This window comes from Loxodonta africana, chromosome 5, assembly GCF_030014295.1.
Source record: "Loxodonta africana isolate mLoxAfr1 chromosome 5, mLoxAfr1.hap2, whole genome shotgun sequence".
NCBI classification, from domain to species: domain Eukaryota; kingdom Metazoa; phylum Chordata; class Mammalia; order Proboscidea; family Elephantidae; genus Loxodonta; species Loxodonta africana.
Window position 1 is genome coordinate 63,974,068 of NC_087346.1, and position 23,202 is coordinate 63,997,269.

At 41.7% G+C, this 23,202-nt stretch overlaps 1 protein-coding gene across 7 annotated transcripts in view; it reads right to left on the reverse strand.

Annotated features, from left to right (window-relative positions):
* Positions 1-4: 4 nt before the first annotated feature.
* The window catches only part of HERC3 (HECT and RLD domain containing E3 ubiquitin protein ligase 3), a 136,024-nt gene continuing 112,826 nt past the window's right edge, over positions 5-23,202 (reverse strand). For 6 of the 7 annotated variants that reach the window (XM_064285568.1, XM_064285564.1, XM_064285562.1 and 3 more), the window contains one exon: positions 5-21,977. In XM_064285568.1, the coding sequence (XP_064141638.1) occupies positions 21,769-21,977 (209 nt within the window). In that variant the 3' untranslated portion in view covers positions 5-21,768. The remainder of the gene's footprint in view (positions 21,978-23,202) is intronic. The other variant, XR_010322051.1, reaches the window with a different exon arrangement.

The following is a 23,202-nucleotide window of genomic DNA, read 5'->3' on the forward strand; positions in this document are numbered from 1 at the left end:
TCTGTTTAAGAATATTGTTTTGAAAATTATGCTGCGGGATTTTTTTTTTTTAAGGTAGTAGGAGAAACCAATTACTAAATGTTTTGAAATCTGTTGTTTCTGCCAAAGGTAAATTAACTAAAAGGATATATTCAGGAATCCCCATTCAAATTTATATGATTGAATAAAAGAAAACACCCAGTTATAGTGAAATAAATCGTGTATGGATTGTTCTGTCTTCCTTTGTAATTTTTAATCATCTGTATACTTCATAGAATGGAGCCCAGGTTGGGGGGCGGGCAGTCTGTTTACACTAGGTTCTGTTTGAAGACATGTTGCTCAATAGCTTCTGGCTCAGTTGGAAATGCCAAGGCAAATTTGTTTCCACGGCAACCATGGCTGCTGCCTAAGACCTCGAGATACTGGAGGCAAGTTTCTTAATTGGCTTCACACAGAATACTTTGGACTGGGGTTTTCCTTTGCTCTCTTGGGAATATGTGTGTTTATTAGCACATGCCAACAAAATAAACGTTAAGGGTTATTTAATAACAATGATAAGTAAAGGTTAAGCGTGAATACACTTGATTGTATGATTTTAAGAATTAAGAGATGGCAAAGGCTTGTAATTTCCACAGGCACTTGCTTTTATTGTACCCACTCGGAGTAAACATTGGAATAGATGTTTATATTAAGGATGATATAATTACTGCGTTTCATCTTTGGATCGTTCACTTAGGGTGTCACTTTCTAAGACATGCATGTGCAAGATTTAGTGTAAGGGCCTGCTTAGAAGTTTCTCAAGACAGCAAAAGTCTGTCCTGTGCTGGTAGAAGAAAGCTCCCATACTAGGTGAAAATTCTCATGAAAGACCAAATTTCAAATTGAAGAACTGAATTCATTGTTTTTAAATGCTAGCTATAACGCATTGGGAAACCGTGGTGGCGTAGTGGTTTTGTGCTACGGCTGCTAACCAAAGGGTCGGCAGTTCAAATCGGCCAGGCGCTCCTTAGAAAGTCTCTGGGGCAGTTCTACCCTGTCCTATAGGGTCGCTATGAGTCGGAATCGACTCGACGGCACTGGGTTTGTTTTTTTTTTTGGTTTTTATAAGGCATTGTGAACTAATAATTAGATAAGATTTCCTATTTGTCTCTTTCATTGCTGATTGGAAGTCAAAAGATTATTATTCGTTGCCAAGGTAGGGATCAGCCAGTGCCTCTATTTGTACCATCAGGATAATTCTTGCTTTGTTTCCTGATGCAATGCTTGCGAGGCTGTGAAAGAGCGTCTTGCAGGGTGTGTCTGCTCCTAGCTGTGGCATTTCTGGCCCAGGACAAATGGCTCAGGGCTGTGCTTTTGTCATAAATATTGCACCGAGATGCCCTGGGGCCCTCAGTCTTAGAGCCTCTCTGATGGCTGAGCATTTGCTAACGTGGTTGAGCCTGGAATTCCTGGTAAGATGAATATTTAGGTTTCAGCAGGAGAGGGTGGCCATGATGTCACTGGAGTTGATTCTGTCTGGGGGCTGCCTAATTCCCAATAGAATTGGGCCCAGTGTCCAGAACTTACCACAGATTTACATGAAAACCAAAGTTTAAAGTTTGTTGATTCATTTTTTTTTAAGATTTGGGTTATAATCATGAAGATGCCATTTTTCTTAAAAGTAATAACACCTTACTCATTTGATGGTATTTCTAGAGTTAAAACTCTATTATTACCTGCTTTGTGAAAAGCAAGCTGTAGTCTAAATTCTATTTTGCTTTCAAGAGAGGTTCTTCCTGATCCACTACTTCCTGGGTTTTTTGTTTGTTTACCTAGGTAGGGAGAGATGGTTTCTGAGCCAAGATCAACACCTTTGCTCTGTTCTTTTTCATTATCCACTTGGTTAAATCATAGGAGAGAGAGAAAACAAAACTAACATGTTGAAGCAGTGTTTTCTCTGAAGACCATGTATTTGACAGAACCCAGAATGTGCTTTCCTTTCCTTTTCCTTTATAAACTCCCTTCTTTTATTTCCCCCCACTTGCCCCTCAGGCTAAAGAGTACATTTTGTCAACAGACCAGCTAAACATATTTTCAAATTTTTATGTATTTAAATTGTGCATATGGGCACCTCTTCAAATGGTGACCAACATGGCAAGCCCCAAACAAGATTAATACATGCGTCTGGCACTGCACTGTGACATGGGTGCCTTTCCCAAAAGGAGACTGTGCCTCCACGTGTATCTGTATGCTGCCACAAATGATCCTTCATAATAAACAAGCAAACAAAAAAACCATTGCCATCGAGTCAATTCCAACTGATGGCAACTCCGTGTGTGATGTATACAGGTCAAGCTCAGACTTAACAGTTACACAGATGTGTATGTAACATGGAAACCAGGTGCAGTTACAACTTCTGTTGCTCTGAAGTCGTAGTCATGTCTAGAAAGAATTTCATTTTTGCCTAGAATCAGGCCAGCCATGGTCACGTTCATGGCTTGAGAAATCGGTTTGACAAACCTAATTCTCAAACTGAAAGCAACTGTAAGTCACGTACATCTCTGTTTCAGAAGAGATAAAATTTTAGTCAATAACATGGGCCCAGAACAATGTTTACATGACATATAAGTAGATAGTATTTGAAATTGCCGTTGTCCTTTTTTAAAATGTAAATTGAGAAATGTGCACATTTTTTTGTACATGACTGTATTTTGTGTAAATTTAAGGAAAATAAAATATTTTTAACTGTGGATGTTTTTGTTGCTCTGTCTCCAGGAGGGCACTGGAAGGTGAAGGAAACTGGGTACAAGCTAGGCTTACCTGAGGTTGTACCTAGAAAAGAGTGTCTGTGTTCTATATTCAGCTGCTTTTAAAACAATTCGTAGAAACAAATGAATCAAAGTAAATTTAAAAATTTAAGTATACTTCCAAAGTCTATAAAACCGTCGCAGATAAATAACATTAGTCTTTTACTATTCTGAAGCTAATAAAGCCACTGAAACACTGACTCAGAAGAAAGAGCACATTTAAGTGGTGTGAAGAGAGTGCCCCAGCCTTTGTGTAGCCTTCATAAAACCAGGCATAGTGATAAGTACCTGCCAGGTGCTCCCTCAAGCCTCGCACCAGCCCGGTGAGTTGTGCAGTATCAGCCCTCACGTACCTTCTTACAGACAAGAAAACTGCAGCTCTGTGGTGGTTAGCCATGCAGGAATTCTGTAAACTGCATGTTACTTGTATACCAAGTGATGAAAGTAAACATCAAAAATAAACTGAACCTGTATACATAACGAATCCGCCAGGCATTCCTTGGAAACTCTATGGGGTAGTTCTACTCTGCCCTATAGGGTCACTATGAGTTGGAATCGACTCGATGGCAGTGGGTTTTTTTATACATATTTATATTACGCCCATGAGTCTGTGGTTTGTCATACTGTGGGGGCTCACTTGTTGCTATGGTGCTGGAAGCTATGCCACTGGTGTTCAAATACCAGCAGGGTCACCCATGGCAGACAGGTTTCAGCTGAGCTTCCAGACTAAGACAGACTAGAAAGAAGGACCCGGCAGTCTACTTCTGAAAAGATTTACCCAGTGGAAACCTTATGATAGTGGCAGAACATTGTTTGGCCACATGCACAAGATGAACCCCCCCCCCCCAGTTGGAAGGCACTCAAAAGGACTGGGGAAGAGCTGCCTCCTCAAAGTAGAGTCAACCTTAATGATGTGGATGGAGTCAAGCTTTTGAGACCTTCATTTGCTGATGTGGCACAACTCAAAATGAGAAGAAGCAGCTGCAAATTTCCATTGATAATCACAGCGTGGAATGTATGAAGTATGAACCTAGGAAAATTGGAAGTTGTCAGAAATGAAATGGATAAGAACTATTTTAGGTGAAGGAACAGACAACACACAGAAGAGGTCAGCACAAGTGGACTAAACCAAAAGCAGTTTCCTGAATAAACTGTACGCTTCAAAGGCCAGGGTAGCAAGGGCGGGGGTTTGGGGGCCATGGTTTCAGGGGACATCTAAGTCAATTGGCGTAATGAAATCTATTAAGAAAACATTCTGCATCCCACTTTGGAGAGTGGTGTCTGGGGTCTTAAATGCTAGCAAGCGGCCATCTAAGATGCATCAGTTGGTCTCAACCCACCTAGGGCAAAGAATGAAGAACACCAAGGACACAAAGTACTTATGAGCCCAAGAGACAGAAAGGGCCACATAAACAAGAGACTACATCAACCTGAGACCAGAAGAACTGGATGGTGCCTGGCTACAACCGATGACTCCCCTGACAGGGAACACAACAGAGAACCCCTGAGGGAGCAGGAGAGCAGTGGGATGCAGACCCCAAATTCTCATAAAAAGACCAGACTTAATGGTGTGGGACTAGAAGGACCCCAGCGGTCATGTTTCCCAGACCTTCAGTTAGCCCAAGACAGGAACCAGTCCCAAAGCCAACTCTTCAGACAGGGATTGGACTGGTCAATGGAATAGTAAATGATAACTGGTAAAGGGTGAGCTTCTTGGATCGAGTAGACACAGGAGACTATGTTGGCATCTCCTGTCCGAAGGGGAGATGGGAGGGCGGAGGGGGTCAGGAGCTGGCCAAATGGACACAAAAAGAGAGAGCAGAGGGAAGGAGTGTGCTGTCCCACTAGGGGGAGAGCAATTAGGAGTATATAGCAAGGTGTGTATAAATTTTTGCATGAGAGACTGACTTGATTTGTAAACTTTCACTTAAAGCACAACAAAAACTTTTTTAAAAATTATAGTAGGTATAAGGTGACAGCATTCCTTAGAAAAGATCTGGTAAAATTGTTAAGTTTAAAAAAAAAAAAATGAATAGGCAATGTGACTGAAATAATAAGTGCCTGAGAAATGCTTTGCATCATCAGTCTGAATTGATAGCATTTACCTGATTGTGGGTAGGGAGTAATGAAGTATTTCAACCTAATTAAAACTTTCTGAGCATTTTTCCCCCTTTGGAAACTTAGATTTTTATAGGATTTAATTTGAAGGATATGAAAACACAAAGGCAGGTTTTTGTCATGTTCAAGGATAGGTTAATAATGCATTCAGATTTAAATCATCTTTCACATTGATAAAACTGACCTACTTTTTCTTTCTGAGAGAAACTGTCTTACGAAATATTTTCACATAAAAATGTTCAAAAAAAAAAGAAATGGAACACATAAACATTGATATCCTAGGCATTAATGAGCTGAAATTGACTGGTATTGGCCATTTTGAATCGGGCAATCATAGAGTCTACTATGCCAGGAATGACAACTTGAAGAGGAATGGCATTGCATTCATCAGCAAAAAGAAAATTTCTATCCTGAAATATAATGCTGTCAGTGATAGGATAATATCCATACGCCTACAAGGAAGACCAGTTAATACAACTATTATTCGAATATATGCACCAACCACTAAGGTCAAAGTTAAAGAAATTGAAGATTTTTACCAACTTCTGCAGTCTGAAATTGATTGACCACACAATTAGGATGCATTGATAATTAGTGGTGATTGGAATGTGAAAGTTGGAAACAAAGATCGGTAATTGGAAAATATGGCCTTGGTGATATAAACGATGCTGGAGATGGCATGATAGAATTTTGCAAATAACTTTTTTCACCAACATAAACAGCGACTATGCATGTGGACCTCAGCAGGTAGAATACACAGGAATCAAATAGACTACATCTGTGGGAAGAGACGATGGAAAAGCTCAATATCAACAGTCAGAACAAGGCCACGGGCCAACTATGGAACAGACCATCAGTTGCTCATATGCAAGTTCAAGTTGAAACTGGAGAAAATTAGCTCAAATCCACAAGAGCCAAAGTATGGCCTTGAATACATCCCACCTGAATTTACAGACCATGTCAAGAATAGATTTGAAGTGTTGAACACTAATAACCAAGGACCAGACAAGTTGTGGAATGACATCAAGGACATCATACATGAAGAAAGCAAGAGATCATTAAAAAGACAGAAAAGACCAAAATGGATGTCAGAAGAGACTCTGAAACTTGATCTTGAATGTTGAGTAGCTAAAGTGAAAGGAAGAAATGATGAACTAAAAGAGTTTAACAGAAGATTTCAAAGCGCAGCTTGAGAAGACAAAGTATTATAATGACATGTGCAAAGACCTGGAAATAGAAAACCAAGAGGGAGGAACATGCTCTGTATTTCTCAAGCTGAAAGAACTGAAGAAAAAAATCAAGCCTTGAGTTGCAATAGTGAAGGACTCTATGAGGAAAATATTAAACGACTCAGAAAGCATCAAAAGAGGATGGAAGCAATATGCAGAGTCACTATACCAAAAGGAATTGGTCAACATTCAACCATTTCAGGAGGTGCATATGAGCAGGAAACAATGGTAGTGAAGGAAGAAGTCCAAGCTGCACTGAAGGCATTGATTAAAAACAAGACTCCAGGAATTGACAGAATACCAGTTGAGATGTTTCAACAAACAGGTGCAGCACTGGAAGTGCTCGCTAGTCTGTGCCAAGAAATTTGGAAGACAGCTACCTGGCCAACTGACAGGAAGAGATCCATATTTATGCCTATTCCCAAAAAAGGTGATCCCACTGAATGCAGAAATTATCAAACAATATCATTAACATCATACACAAATAAAAAATTTGCTGAAGATCATTCAAAAGCAGTATATCAACTAGTGAAACTAGTAACTGCCAGAAATTCAAGCCGGATTCAGAACCACAGATATCATTGCTGATGTCAGATGGATCCTGGCTGAAAGCAGAGGATACCAGGAAGATGTTTACCTGTGTTTTATTGACTATGCTAAGGCATTCAACGGTGTGGATCATAACAAATTATGGATAACATTACAAAGAATGAGAATTTCAGAACACTTAATTGTGCTCATGAGGAACCTGTACATAGATCAAGAGGCAGTTGTTTGAACGGAACAAGAGGATACTGTAGGGTTTAAAGTCAGGAGAGGTGTGCATTAGGGTTGTATCCTTTCAATATACCTATTCAATCTGTATGCTGAGCAAATAATCCGAGAATCTGGACTATATGAAGAAGAATGTGGTATCTGGATTCGTGGAAGACTTTTTAACAACCTGCGTTATGCAGATGACACAATCTTGCTTGCTGAAAGTGAAAAGGACTTGAAGTACTTACTGATGAAGATCAAAGACCACAGCCTTCAGTATGGATTACACCTGAACATAAAGAAAACAAAAATCCTCACAACTGGACCAATGAGCAACATCATGATAAACAGGGAAAAGATTGAAGTTGTCAAGGATTTTATTTTACTCGCATCTACAATCAACACCCATGGAAGCAGCAGTCGGGAAATTAAAAGACACATTGCTTTGGGCAAATCTGATGCAAAAGACCTTTTTAAAGTCTTGAAAAGCAAAAATGTCACCTTGAAGACTAAGGTGCACCTGCCCAAGCTATGGTATTTTCAATCACCTCCTATGCATGTGAAAGCTGGATGATTAATAAGGAAGACTGAAGAATTAGAATGAATGCTTTTGAATTGTGGTGTTGGAGAAGAATATTGACTATATCATGGACTGCCAAAAGAATAAACAAATCTGTCTTGGAAGAAGTACAACCAGAACGCTCCTTAGAAGTAAGGATGGCGAGACTACGTCTCACATACTTTGGACATGTTGTCAGGAGGGATCAGTCCTTGGAGAAGGACGTCATGCTTAGTAAAGTAGAGGGTCAGTGAAAAAGAGGAAAACCCTCAATGAGACGGATTGACACAGTGGCTGCAACAATGGGCTTAAGCATAACAATGATTGTGAGGATGGCAGAGGACCAAGCAGTGTTTCATTCTGTTGTGCATAGGGTCGCTATGAGTCAGAGCCAATTTGATGGCCCCTAACAACAACATACATATACGGAGGCTTGGAGTAAGGGCCTTGTCCTAGTGCTCACACCAGGATTCACAACTAGATTTGTCTGCCTCAAGTAAGGATGCTGTGCTGCTCACCTTGTTGCTGGGTGCCATCAAGTTGATTCCAACTGATAGCGACCCATGTAACAGAGTAGCACTGCCCTATAGGTTTTTCTAGGATGTAAGCTTTACAGGGGCAGATTGCCAGGTCTTTCTCTCATGGAACTGCTGAACGGGTTTGAACCACCAACCTTTTCGGTTGATAGCCAAGCATTTAGCCTTTGTGCCACCACAGCTCTTTTTTACTGCTCACATAGATGCAGTTTAATGCCATTCTGCCAAAATTGAAGCTCACCCAGAATAAATTTGGAAACACTGGATGCAAGGTCATGGAATTTGGGCTGAAGTAGCAGGCAGCATTCAGTGATCCTCCATTTTCTTACGTAATATTTTGAAGCTGACACTTTGGGGGACCAAAAAATTGTGTTACTCCAAGGGCACCCAGGTTCTACAACCTCTCAGAAAGCCTGATTTTACTCTGAATCCCCCTACCTCGTATTATAGCTTCTAATCCTATAACAGTGTGCGGAACTGTGGACTACCTGAATGGGATTTCAGAATGGGGACCTACACTCGGGAGTGGGGGGCAAAAGTTGAGGAGTAGGAGAGGCAGTACTTTCAATGGCCTCACTATTACCTCTTCTAGAAATAGAGTCTGAATCTTATAAGACAAAAAACATCAGTTGTTGAGACTGACTTGATTTGTAAACTTTCAATTAAAGCACGATAAAAATAATAAAAAAAAAAAATCAGTTATCCCCAAGCTGGGTCAGCTCATCAAGGCTATATATACAGAGCAGAGTTTTATATTCAGTAAAAGCCAAACGTCCAAATTCCTAAATGCATTTTTAGATTCCTGCTGGCAGGCAGACAAACAGGGCTTGGCAGTAACCAGGGTTGTTGACAGCTTGGTTCTCACTTCTCCTTGCCATCAACAAGGCTTATACCACAGGGATGGCTCCATGTTGTGCTGCCGCTGCCCCAGGGGAACAGGGCCCAGTGCGACCAAGCGTGAACTGTGTCTGAGCCAGCTCTGAATCCCAGGTCTCAGTCGGGCCCATGTATGTAAAAGCTGTACATTACTGTGTTGTTGTTAGGTGGCCTCGAGTCGATTTCGATTCATAGGGACCCCATGTAACAGAGTAGGATGGCCCCATAGGATTTTCTAGGCTGTAATCTTTACGGGAGGAGATTGCCAGATCTTTCTCCCACAGAGTTGCTGAGTAGGTTCAAAGAGGCAACCTTTTGGTTAGCAGCTGAGAGCTTAACCATTGTGCCACCAGGGCTCCTTAACCTTACTGTGAATTCTGAAACTTGGGGTCTTTTAGATCCTAGAGCTTGCTTCAAGTTCTCCTTAAGAAATTCAAAGATGCCCAGAAATTCTTATGTCAGGCTTCTAGTTCTGCACTTTTGAGTACTTCTTGGTAAGACATTTGGAGGTATTGTTACTTTTAAAGAACTTAAAATTACTAGACAAGATTAGACACGGGGAGAGGAAGAACAGAGTGAAGGATATATTCCTCTAGGTAGCAAAGAGCAGTGCTTCTCAAACTTGAATATGCAGGCAAGTGCCTGGGGCTGTTGTGATACAGTGACTCCAGGAGGACCTGCATTCTGCATTTCTGGTAAGTTGCCACCGGCTGCCAGACTTTTGGTCCAAGGACTTCACTTCAAGAAGAGGGTGCAGACTGCATGCCTGGGTATTCGTGGAAATGAGCAGCTCCATCAATCAATACAAAAATCTAGACCGGCACATTTGACAACTCCAAGAGAGGCCAAATACTATTTGATGCTTAAGGCTCAGACTGCAGCCAGATGGCTTAGCAGTACCATCTGGGCACATTACTTACCCTCCCTAAAGCTCCATGTCTTTATCTGAATAACAGGAATCATTAAAATAAATAAATTTGAAAAACCAGTTGCTATCTATTTGATTGCGACTCATGGCTACCCCCGTGTGTCAGAATAGAACTGTGTTCCATCGGGTTTTCAACGACTATGGTCTTTCGGAAGTAGATCACCAGGCCTTTCTTCTGAAGAACCTTTAGGTGGATTTAAGTCACCAACTTTTCAATTAGTGGCTGAGCACTTAACCATTTGCGCCCAACCAGGGACTACAGGGAGTAATAATTGTGGTTAGGTGCCACTGAGTTGGTTCCAACTCATAGCGACCCTATGGACAACAACAAAAAATTGCCTGGTCCTGCACCATTCTTACGGTCACTGCTGGTTAAGCTCATTGTTGCAGCCACTGGGTCAAGCCATCTTATTGAGGGTGTTCCTGTTTTTGCTGGTCCTCCACTTTACCAAGCTTAATGTTCTTCTCCAGGGATTGGTCCCTCCTGATAACATGTCCAATGTATGTGAGATGAAGTCTTTCCATTTTCACTTCCAAGGAGCACTTTGGCTGTAGTTTCTCCAAGACAGCCTTGTTCATTTTTCTGGCAGTCCATGGATATTAAGTGTTCTTTGCCAACACCATAATTCAAAGGCATCAATTCTTCCTCTGTCTTCCTTATTCATTGTCCAGCTTTCACATGCACGCGAGGTGATTGAAAAGATCATGTCTTGGGTCAGGCACACCTTAGTCCTCAAGGTGATATCTTTGCTTCTCAACACTTTAAAGAGGTCTTTTGCCACAGATTTGCCTGATGCACAATACATCGTTTGACCTCTTGACTGCTGCTTCCATGAGAGTTGATTGTGGATCCCAGTAAAATGGAATCTTTGACAACTTCAATCTTTTCTCCACTTATTACAATGTTGCTTATTGGTTGCTTGTTGATTTTTGTTTTCTTTATGTTCAGGTCTAATCAGTACTGAAGGTGGTAGTCTTTGATCTTCATCAGTAAGCGCTTCAAGTCCTCTTCACTTTTCAGGAAGCAAGTTTGTGTCATCTGCATATCGCAGGTTGTTAATAAGGCTTCTACCAGTCCTGATGCCACATTCTTCTTCATATAGTCCAGTTTCTCGGATTATTTGCTTATCTTTACAAATTGAATAAGTATGGTGAAAGGACACAACCCTGGCACACACCTTTCCTGACTTTAAACCACTCAGTATCCCCTTGTTCTGCTCAATGACTGCCTCTGGGTCTATGTACAGGTTCCTCATGAGCACAATTAAGTGTTCTGGAATTCCCATTCTTAGCAATGTTATCCATAATTTATTATGATCCACACAGTCGAATGCCTTAGCATAGTCAATAAAACACAGGTAAACATCCTTCTGGTATTCTCTGCTTTCAGGCAGGATCCATCAGACGTCAGCAATGATATCCCTCATTCCATGCCCTCTTCTGAATCCGGCTTGAATTTCTTGCAGTTCCCTGTGAATGTACTGCTGCAACTGCCTTGGAGTTACCTTCAGCAACATTTTCCTTGCGTGTGATATTAATGATACTGTTTGATAATTTCTGTATTCTCTTGGATCACATTATTTGGAATGGGCACAAATATGTCTGTCTTCCAGTTGGTTGGCCAGGTAGTTGCCTTCCAAATTTCTTGTCAGAGATAAGTAAGCATCTCCAGAGCTCATGTGTTTGTTGAAACATTTCAATTGGTATTATGTCTGTTCCTGGAGTCTCGTTTTTTGCCAATGCCTTCAGTGCAGCTTGGGCTTCTTCCTTCAGTACCATTGGTTCCTGATCATATGTATGATGCCTCCTGAAATGGTTGAGTGCCAGCCAATTCTTTTTGTATTCCTTCCATCTTCTTTTGATGCCTCCTGCATCGTTTAATATTTTGACCATCTTCAAAATCACGACTCAAGGCTTCAGTTTTTTTCTTCATTTCTTTCAACTTGAGAAATGCCAAGCGTTTTCTTCCCTCTTGGTTTTCTATCTCCAGGTCTTTGCACGTATCATTATAATACTTTGCCTCCTCAAGTTGCCCTTTGAAATCTTCTCTTCAGCTCTTTTACTTCATTCTTTCTTCCATTTGTTTTAGCTACTTGCCATTCAAGAGCAAGTTTCAGAGTCTTTTCTGACATCCATTTTAGTCTTTTCTTTCTTTCCTGTCTTCTTAATGACCTCTTGCTTTCTTCATTATATCATGCCCTTGATGTCATTCCACAACTTGTCTGGTCTTCAGTCATTGGTGTTGAATGTGCCAAATCTATTCTTGAGATGGCCTTCAAATTCAGGTGGAATATACTCAAGGTTGTATTTTGGTTCTGGTGGTCTTGTTTTAATTTTCTTCAGCTTCAACTTAAACTTGCATGTGAGCAATTGATGGACTGTTCCAAAGTCAGCCCCTGGCCTTGTTCTGACTGATGTAATTGATTTGATTCCTGTGTATTACATCTGGTGAGGTCCACGTGTTTAGTCACCGTTTATGTTGGAAAAAGGGGATTTGCAATGAAGAAATCGTTGGTCTTGCAAAATTCTACAGTGTGATCTCTGGCATAGTTTGTATCATAGTTTCTGTCATCTACCAAGACCATATTTTACAACTACTGATCCTTCTTCTTTATTTCCAACTTTTGTTTTCCAATCACCAGTAATTATCAATGCATCTTGATTGCATATTTCATCAAGAAAGACTATAGAAGTTGGTAAAAATCTTCAATACCTATAATATAGGGATCCAGTGCCAGATCACCCAGTAAACAAGGTACACATGGGCCTAATTGTGCCTTTCCACCTATCTGCAGTGCGCAATTTCACCTGCCCACCACCATGTCAAAGATGTGGTGAAACCCATGTGAAACTGCTCACCAGATTATCAAGTAAATACAATTAAGCCCACGTGTACCTTGCTCCATGTGAGCCAGTGCATACCATGTTTATTGGTTAATCTGCCCTGGGATTACCGTGGGAGTTTAATTGGTGAATTTAGTTAGTGAGCTCCCAGTAAATCCTCCATATAAGATTGTGGTAGCGGTGGGGGTGACATTATAATCAACACTGAGTCCAGCAAGACATTTTGAATCTCTGTAAAAAAGGAATTGTACTTCCCAGTATCATTCCCCTCACCCATCACCTCCTCCCACTCTAATGCCTTGTGTGTGTGAGAAACAGAATGTACCTCTAGCACTGTAAGCTCAAATTAGTGCTGACAGGGTGAGTATGGAAACATTGACCCATTCCTCTTGGGGAAAAGATAGTGACTGTTAATATTCTCAAGTAAATCATGTGTGCACCCCTTTCTCAGAAAGATCAGTGCTTGCTAAATTCCTTCCCTCACCAAGCAAGACAAACCCCTCTACTTCATTCCAAAATATTTTGGGAAACCCAAATCTGCTCAGACATGTAAAAAGAATGCACTGCCTCAGATGGCAGCTGAACCAAAATGAAAATGTCTGAGTCCTGTGCAGTGAAGGAGAATTAACCTTGGACTGATTTCTAGGTCACTTGGTGTCCTGAAATTTCTGTCTAATGGGGTATTTTTAAAACAACTAAAAATTAGGCCTACCCCCGGGAGGGGAGTTTCTCTGATTTTGGCAAGCTCCTAATTAGCATACTAAATTTCCTCAAGCCTGTGGCAAAGGCTGAGGCTACATAGTACCTGGAGTCCCCTCCACAACCTCATGAAGTTGCCAGGCAGGGGCCAATGAAGGTGCCAGTGCTTTGGTTCCTTGCTAGCTCTCAGATCGGGAAAAGGTAAAACTTTCAGAGTCAAATGATTTTATAGTCTCCTTGCTCCCTATACCAGACCTATTCCCCTGATTACCTCGCAATTTCAGAAACTCCAGGTCTCCTCTCCAAACCATCTGCCAGTGACGTGAACTTGAGAATCCTTGAGCCTGGTTCACAAACATCTGAGCTCCCAAGAATGCCCAGGCATGAAAGGTCAGGTGGCCTTTGGCAGTGATGAGCCAGGCCTCCTGGGACCTCGAGCCAGTACCTAGTTGGCATTTGCTGTTGACCTTCACTCTCAACTACTTCAGCCTCTTTTGGCCCAGTGGGAAATGGGGTTACAGTAAGTCCCCAGGTTACAGACAACTCTGCCCTGTAATGTTATGTAGATTTGCCATCACTTTGAAATGATTGAACCAACACCTGTTCACAACAAATTTTTCATTACATTCACCTTCACTTTCTGCACGTGCAGCTTTTAAATCGTTGAAAAGCCTTGGAGCCTTTTCCTGCGCTAAAGTAAGGCTAAATAAGATCCTGTTCCGATTTAACCCACAAATTCTTAGACACTCTTAGGAACAGATCTTGTTCATAACCTAGGGACTGCCTGTATTTCCAACCCCACTCTTTTCCTTTTTCTCCTAATCCTAAAGAAAGGTGACCATGAAAGATCAATGTGATTTAGTGATTGGCTCCATCTGAGTTGTGTGTGTGTGTGTTTTAATTCTTAATTTAAGTTTCTCAGGAAGTTCAACGTCAATGGGAGCTGAATTAATAATTATAGATTGTATCCAATTCCCACGGGATTAGGCCCAGGAAAATCAGCTTTTAAAAGATCTGAAGACCATGTGATTGCGCACCATGCCAAGCTTCCAGTCACTCTGAGACAGAAAGCTGACATCTGAACTAATTTTCTTGGTGCTACATGTAACTAAGGGATAGACACTCCGTTATTTAAGGAAGGAAACAAAACACCAAAGCCTGGATTGGCTAATGTGTGGGAGAGGCCATTCTTAATACAAATCCGAAGAGCTTTCCCCACACTGGGGCGGACACCTCTTCCAGCACCTACTCCGTTGCATATTCTCAGTAGCTCACAGCACAAGTAAATGGGCATTAGGACGCGTCAGAGCTTCCTTGGAAACCCAAATCCATGTCTGACTCAGTGTAAGCAAGCATCACCCCCAAGCCCCACAGTGGAACCAGTCTGGCGTAGCATCCCAAAATGGAGAGGTAGAGACCAACATTTGCCACAGGCTTCACAGGGCTCTGCTCTAAGGAAGTTAAACCAGTAGTGCTGGAGTTGATTCTGACTCATGATGACCCCACGTGTATCAGAGTAGAACTCTGCTCCATAGGGTTTTCAATGGCTGATTTTTTGGAAGTAGGTCACCAGGCCTTTCTTTCTAGATGCTCTGCATGGGCTCAAATCTCCAACCTTTCATTAACAGCCAAGCATCAACCATTTGCACCACCCAAGGAGTCCCTCAAGGGGTTAATCCCTTTTTATCAAAAACCTGGGTTGGAAAGGTCCAGAGGTATGTCACTTTCAACTGGAGAAATCCCTTGGCCCAATCAACATGAAAGTTTTCACCTTTTCTCAAGACACAAGGAACTGGTCTCTTTCTCTTCTTCTTTGTCTGTCTACCACATGCCTCTGCTCTGTTTGTGAGATCCTGTTCCCAAGATAAGGCAGGAGGTGGAGCCCACCAGTGGCTCCCTACTATGCTTCAGAAAGGAGCCCTGATGGCGAAAATGTTAAGCTGCTAATGGAAGGTTGGCAGTTCAAATCCACCCAGTGGCTCCACTGGGGAAAGACCTGGAGATCTGCTCCCATAAAGATCAAAATTTAGAAAACCCTATGGGGCAGCTCTACTCTGACACATGGGGTTGCTGTGAGTCGAAAAATCGATCCAACAGCACCTAACAATGACAATGCTCCACAAAGGTGTCTCTTAAAAATGAAGACATTGACAAACCAGAACGCTCGTAACTCAAGCAACCTCGGCTTTAAGAAAGGTAAGGTTATTAAAGGTGACAGTCACCATGGTTCTGTGAGGCCATAAGCGTCATGTTCTTACACATTTTAGAGATTTAGGAACTGGCTTAAGATCTGCTTGGTTTCATTTTAAAAACTAAAGAAAACTAGAGGCAAGTTTCTTAAAAGGAAATGATAAAATTCTACAGATTTGCTTTGATTTTAAGTTATTTGCCTCTAACACAAAGTATTCTACTGACTAGCTTTCACCTCAGATCCATTGTTCTCTTCTATCAAATGCACTCCTTTCATCCCACCTCTACTCCTGTCTATTAATTCCCAACTATGGTTCTGGATGAAGGTAACAGGTATTAAGCCTTCCCCTTGCCAAAAGATTGGAGATTCAGTGGAAACCTAAATTTGAGAAATGCTACATACTCTATGTCCTCCTTAGGGATTCATGAAGTTATCTAAGAATTCTTGCAATATGGTTTAACTTTCCTTAAGCCTGAGATACCCAAACTTACATAAATACAAACTTCCTTTTTTGCCCTCATAAAACGTGTTTTCTCATAGCAGTACAGGAAATGCTGCCCTGCCCTTTGTCAGCTACTAAGGCCTCAATGCCCACTTATTCCTATTTCTGAGAACACGGAGCCATTTCTGAGGAAGGGAACATTTGTGTGGTGATGGTCTCCCTGGTCCCATGGAGTGGCCTCATGGCCTGTCTTTACTAAAAGGACCTTTACTTACCTTCTGCCCCTGACACTGTAAAGCGTATTTACACTCCAAGTTCTAGCCTGAGGCAAAGCCTTGCTCTGCTGCCCAATACTTATTAAAAGCTAAACCAAATACTCGTTGCCGTCAAGTTGATTTCGACTCATAGAGACACTACAAGACAGAACAGAACTGTCCTGGAGGGGATTTCTAAGGCTGTAAATCCTTACAGAAGCAGGCTGACACATCTTTCTCCTGCAGAGCAGCTGGTGGGTTCCAACCTCCAACCTTTTGGTTAACAGCTGAGCTCTTAACCACTGTGCCACCAGGACTCCTTTATTTAAAGCCAGTTGTATTAAATGCAATGAGGTGTCTTGGATTTGACCTTGGAGCAAGAAAAGAACACAAGTGGAAAAGCTGGTAAAAATCCAAATAAAGTCTAGACTAGTTAATAGCAATGTACCAACACTGGTTTCTTAGTTTTGACAAAGGTACTAATGTAAGATGTTAACGTAGGGGAAACTGAGTGAGGGATATATGGGAATTCTCTGTACTACATTTACTTTTCTATAAATCAAAAATTATTCAGGAAAAAAAAAGTTGTTAAAAAAAAAAAAAAGCCTGTTGTGAAAAAAAATTCTGCAGGGAGGGATAACCTGAAGGATATGAAGTCCCCATCCCTCCCTCAATGCCTTGCAAAGGGCACAACTGGCACTCTGGGCAGAATAAAGAGGGACTATCTTACAAGGAGCTCTGGTAGCACAGTGGTTAAGCACAAGGCTGCTAACCAAAAAGTCAGTGGTTCAAACCCACCAGCTGCTCTGAGGGAGAAAGATGTGGCAGTCTGCTTCCATAAATGTTACAGCTTTGGAAGCCCTATGGGGCAGTTCTACTCTGTGCTGTAGGTCACTAGGAGTCGGAATCAACCTGACTGCAACAGGTTTTTTTTTCTCTTCTTTTTTAGGGTATCTGACTTACTGAAAGACATTAAACATAGGGTGTCCTGACCACTAAATGCCAACAGAAAACCCCAGTCAGTGACAGCCCAGCTCTACCTCAGACCCATTGCAGATGACATGAGAACTGGATTGTTATTTTAGCCCCATGATGACAGAATTGCCTTTACTGACTATACACTGGCAGCCTAACAAAACTCCCTGTGGTGTCTTTGCAGATTCATGGAAGTCATCTGCCACATGATTGTCCTTTGTATGTGGCCACTAAGCAGCCTCAGTCAAATGTGCTGCCCATCTCTAGCAGCAAGGCATAATATGGGTTAATTGTTAGTTCTAGATCTCACCGCTGTTTATGTGCTAGTAGACAAATTATTTTCTCTAAACATTAATTTCTTCACGTGAAAAATTTGTATAATACAGCTGCGGGCTGCAGTCAAGTTGGCCCCATCTCATGGTGACCCCACGCAAAACAGAATGAAATGCTGCCTGGTCCTGAGCCAACGCCGTGATCGACTCGTTGCAGATTAAACTGTTGTGATCCATGGAGTTTTCACTGACTGACTGCAGGAAGCAGATCCCCAGGCCTTTCTTGCTAGTCTGTCTTAATCTGGAAGCTCCACTGAACCTGTTCAGCACCAAAGCAACATGCAAGCCTCCACTGACAGGTGGGTGGTTGCAGGAGGTACATTGGCCAGCAATCGGACCCTGGTCTCTGCATGGAACACCAAAATTCTACCACTGAGCCATTACAAAGAGCTTTTATGTGCTAGGCGCTGTTCTATGTGCTTAATGTGAATTCATTTATTTAATCCCCATTTTCAAAACAAAGAAAATGAGGCACAGAGAGGTTAAGAAACCTGCCCAAGCCTGCACAGCTAGTAAGTATAGAACCAGGAAGACTCTGATGGCAATTAAACTATAAAGTTCACGTCAGATGCTGGACACAGGGCCTGGTATACAACACAGCACACAGTAAGTGTTAATGAAAATTGTGGTCAAAACCCTGGGGCCCATTTCTGGACCCTGTTTCTAGACGAAGCGTGATTTTCTTACCCCTGTGTCAGAAAAGCCCACACACTTGTTCTCTCTGGTTCAGCATCAGATTTGACCCACGTTCCTCATACGACTTCAGTGAGTACCTACTTTATTACTGTGATCCCTGCTAGTCTGGTCTCACATGGGTTAGCAAACATTCTCTGTAAAGGCCAAATATTACTTCAGGCTTTGTGGGTCCTACAGACTTTGTCACGTATTCTTCCTTTTTTTTTAAATTTTCAACCCTTTTAAAAATGTGAAAACGATTTTAGCCCCGGTGGGGGGCGGGGCGGGGGGGCTTCCTAATTGGACAACCCTTCCCTGCTCTCCTAGATTATTACCAGAGTGCCATTCATGTCATCAAAAAGGCTTTCACACAGAGGAGTAGGTTTTGCTAAGCTGTCTACACACACTTGCATTGAACCCCACCCACCAAAAGAAAGCTGCTAAATGATTTCATTAAATTGGTAGATGACTGAAACAGTGAAGAAACTTCCAAAGGTCTGCGGGACAGGGGAGGTTAGGTAGGTAGATAAATGCCTATCTGGGAGAGCAGGATCTTCTAAAGAAGTGATGAAGACAAAAGAAGGAAACTATCACAGAAAAATCACAGTGTTTTAGAAGCAGCACCGTCTCATTCATGCAACAAATATGGATTGGGTGCCTCTATGTGCCAGGTGCTGTTCTCAGTGCTGGAATTTTAGAGCTCAAGGGGACCACAGAAATTAGCTGATCCAATCCCTTTATTTCATGGATGAGGATTTTGAGACCCAATAATGTAAACTAACTTGGCTTCTTCTACTCAAAATGAAACGTGGCTGGGATGAGATGGTAAGTGCTGCTACATATGTTTTCACCACAATAAAAGACAAAAAAATATGGCATTTTCCCCTTCAAACTCAGCACATATGTAGGTTACCAAATGTTTGTTAAATGAAACTTATTAACGGAAAGATACTGTTGTCTTTACCACCTTAAAATATCTATTAAGTCTGGCAAAATAATACATTGTACTTGCTCTACAAATTTATTGAAAAGATTTTTAAGCTGTGTTCCCCACCCTCTTTTGGTGTGCATAACTGGGCTCAGCATCAATCATTAGATTAAAAAGTCTCTGATTACCTTTAATTTCTCCTTTTCCCTTTCAGCTCTTGAAGGCTTCTGCTTCCTTCTCCCCATTTCTCACTTCATGCACTTTTTACTTGCACCGCTGCCATGGGCACTGCTTCCAGCCTAAGCTTTGAGTTACTGTCTTCAGTCTTTTCCACTCCAGTTCTGCCTATGTACCCCATCCAAGACTCAGTCTTTCCCACTCCAATCCCTCCAATGGGCCTTGTCTACTTACTTCTTCTTAAAACCAGGTTCATGTCATATCACTACTTCCTACCCCATCCCAAGGTGCTTAATGTTTTAAAAAATTCTTCCCTGGCTACCAACTAAAGCTCCAAATGCTTATCCTGGTTCCTCAGCCCCAAACCTACCTTCTTCCCAGTTTTATTTACCATCACTCTCCTATTTCCTCTGATGCTCCCATCAAATTATTCCTGGCCCTTCCCTAAATACGCCCCAGGTTCATGTGTTGGCTAAGACTGCCCCCTTCTATGGGAAATGCCTTTTCATCCATCACAACCTCTAGAAATCCTACCCATCCACAAGGCCATCTACTCTCCTTACCCTGGCTCCCACCCTTGCTTTCTCCCCCATTTCTACACACTTGGTTCTACCTTCTTACGGCAGGAACCTAATTTTACTTTCTATTCAAATATTGGAAACCCTGGTGGCGTAGCTGTTAAGTGCTACAGCTGCTACCCAAAAGGTCAGCAGTTCGAGTCCACCAGGCACTCCTTGGAAACTCTACGGGGCAGTTCTACTCTGTTCTATAGGGTCGCTATGAGTCGGAATCGACTCGATGGCAATGGGTTTGGTTTTCGTATTCGAATATTTGGTATATGACCTAATGCCTCTACTGGAAGCAAGCTACCCATTCTGCAAGTACAACAGGAATTAGCTTAAAGTTAAAACACCAAATTTATTGCATAATATTGAACTATTTGCACACACATAGAAAATAAACATTTCATATAACTGTATATCTTTTTTTAATCTTGTATTATAAAGACTGAAAAACTACCAATTTAGCAATTGGAATAAGTTTAAAAAACAAAAAGAAAAAGCAAAAATCTACAATGCTTCATTGAGATTTGATGCTGTATCACGGTCCATAAATACTTCATTTTATATAAATAAGTCTTTTCTCTAGTTGCTAGGAATTTAAAATTAGGCCAACATGGGTTCTTTGATCATGTAGAACTTTCTTATCCCATGATGAGGAAGGCTGAGCATGTCATTATTTTAGAGATACATATATTTGATTTAAACACAATCCCCCCTGAAATCCCATTGTAAACAAACATTTCAAATCTGATAAACAAACTTCCATAATAAAGAATATCCTTTTTTAAGTCTTAGCAATCAGGGAAGAGGAAAAAAAAGAGGTGAGAAGAAATTTTGCAATTTAAATAGAAATAAAAAAAATAGACGGCATGCATCCACGAGGGGAAGAAGGAGGAACATTCAGTAAAGTAGCAAAGAAGGGGATGAAGCAAAGAAAAGAGGAAAGCAGAGGAAGGGAGGAAAGAGAACAGGAAGAGAAGAAAATAACAGAAGGAACAAAAGAGAAAGTGGTAGGAGACACAAGGTGATAGGGAAAGTGACAAGAAATTTATCATTTCTAATTTTCTTGGAGAAGATAGAGACTCTTAAAAAATCAATGCAACTTGCTCCAAAAGAGAGATAAAGGAAGGGGTGGAGGAGCCTGTCGCTTTACCTTACTGTCAAAGGGACACAGCCGAGCAACAAAACACAACTTGGCTCAGCTGCAACTCTAAACTGCTCTGCACGTCTTTAAGGAGGTCCAGGAGCTAGGCATAGGCAGAGGAAGATTAGCTTTCCCTCAAGAACCCTTTAAAAAAAAAAAAAAAAACGAAAAACCAAGTTGTGTTCATAAAGCCTCCTATAAATTCTCCAAAGTTCAACTAAAATACTGGACCCAGACTCAGTCTTTTGGAAGTGGAGGTTCTGAAATAGTCCTTGCCGCCTCTGGGTTAGAGAAGGGCTGCAACAAGCCAGGCCATTTCCAAGGCTGCAGAGAGCAGAAATTCTGCATGCGCAGTAGGAAGGGACGGATCAGTCAGAATCATCCTTGCTGAGGAGTAAGAAGTCAAGAGGAGGGCAAGGAAGCACTGTGAGGCCAGGTCAGGGCTGGGCAATGAGAGCTTGGGGAACCACTGCCATTTCATCCAGCAGAGTGCAACATATTCACAAGTGCAAAGAACACTGGGCAGTTGGTTACAAAACAAAAAAACAAACAACTCCCATACAAGAGCCAATTTTTCACCCCATCCACAACGCCTGATTTTTCCCAAAGGTTGTTCACTGCTTACGACCCCAGAAACCACCATCAACCAGGCTCAGGATTCAAAAGTCCCAACCTACTTCTACAATAAAAAAATAGAAATCACTCCCCAGATTTTCTGTATAGGCGTCAATGCAGACACTGAGGAAGGAAGGGAAATCCAGGGCAAGCTGCGGAACCTCAGGCCAAACTGAACCCCTCATAGTTGTCAAGGGCCTGGGTCAGCCGAGCGTTCAGAATCTCTTTGCTGCTGTACTTGGGAAGGTCAAGAAGGTTGTAGCAAGTGTGGGCCACGGGCAAGTACTCCTCCCCGCTGGCTGTGGACTGGATGACAATCTGCAGGCTCGCCATGCCGTAGATGGGAATCCTGTCGCTGCCCGTCAGGAACACTGGCAAGAAATAGAGACAGCATTAACAGCTAAGCAAAGGGGAGGTGTTCTCCACTGTCCCCCTAGGAACAGATAGGAATGAGTGACACCCTGTGGCTCGCATGAGAAGTACAATTACTTTTGTGTGTCAATATATATTCAATGGAATGATGCTCAAAATGTTCTCAAATCAAAAATGCCTTCAATCAATTCTTGCCCTCATAAATTTTATGAGCTTTCAAAGCCTTGTTTTATGAAACCAACAAGGAAAGGAATTACTGAGACACAAGAAAAGAGGGGCTGACCTAAGGGGAAAACTAGGAAGAAGACCAATAGCTATAAGATATCAAGGCCTCGTTTGATGCTTGCACCATCAAACTGAATTCCCAACTGGGGGGCTATTTGTGCTCCTTTCCCCATCTCTCCCTTTTTTTAAACCAGAAGAGCTGATGTTGACACTGTATTACACACTTCACTCTTGTGACATGCACTGTGACTTGACAAAAAAAAAAAAAAAAGCCTATCTATTTTTCCATTTTCTAGTGCTAGGTAACAGTCCACTGTTGAACTGCTAGAAATTACTACAATGAAGTCATGAGAGACACGGCACTTTCCAATAACCTGTCACTATCTAAGCCTACCACATGTGAACATTCTAGCCAAAATCTCTAGAGTTAATAAAAAATCTCCATAAATCTAATGATTTCAGGATTGGGAAAAAAAAAAAAAAAATGACTTCTAGGGAAATCCCCAACAACAGGAGCTGGCTTCTCTGAATTAACTGCCACAGCCCTACAGGCTCATTTGGCAGATCCTGACCTGTCATTCCATTCATAAGCCACGGCTTCTCAGTAGCCCATGTGACTAGACAGAGGGGGAGTGGGGTTCTTTTTCACAGGAATTCTTATGTTGGATCTGCACTTCCTCTTATCTCTGTTCCATGTAAGTGGTAGCATCTAGGCGTAAGTCTTGCATTAATATTAATATATGTTCTGTCTTATAAAGCAGAACAGGCTGCTTTTCAAGTCCTGTTTGATGGTTTTATATGGTTAAAAATTCGACACTAGTCACTGGCTAATTTCGACCCTGGTTATACACTGACAAAAATAGAGAAAGATTTCAACTATTTTAAAACTAGACTTCATTCTCTTTTCCAAATATATTACCCTTCTCAAATTTTAGCCAGCCAATCATGCCCAGCCGCCACATGGTTCCATTTATATGAAATGTCCAGAACAGGCAAAAC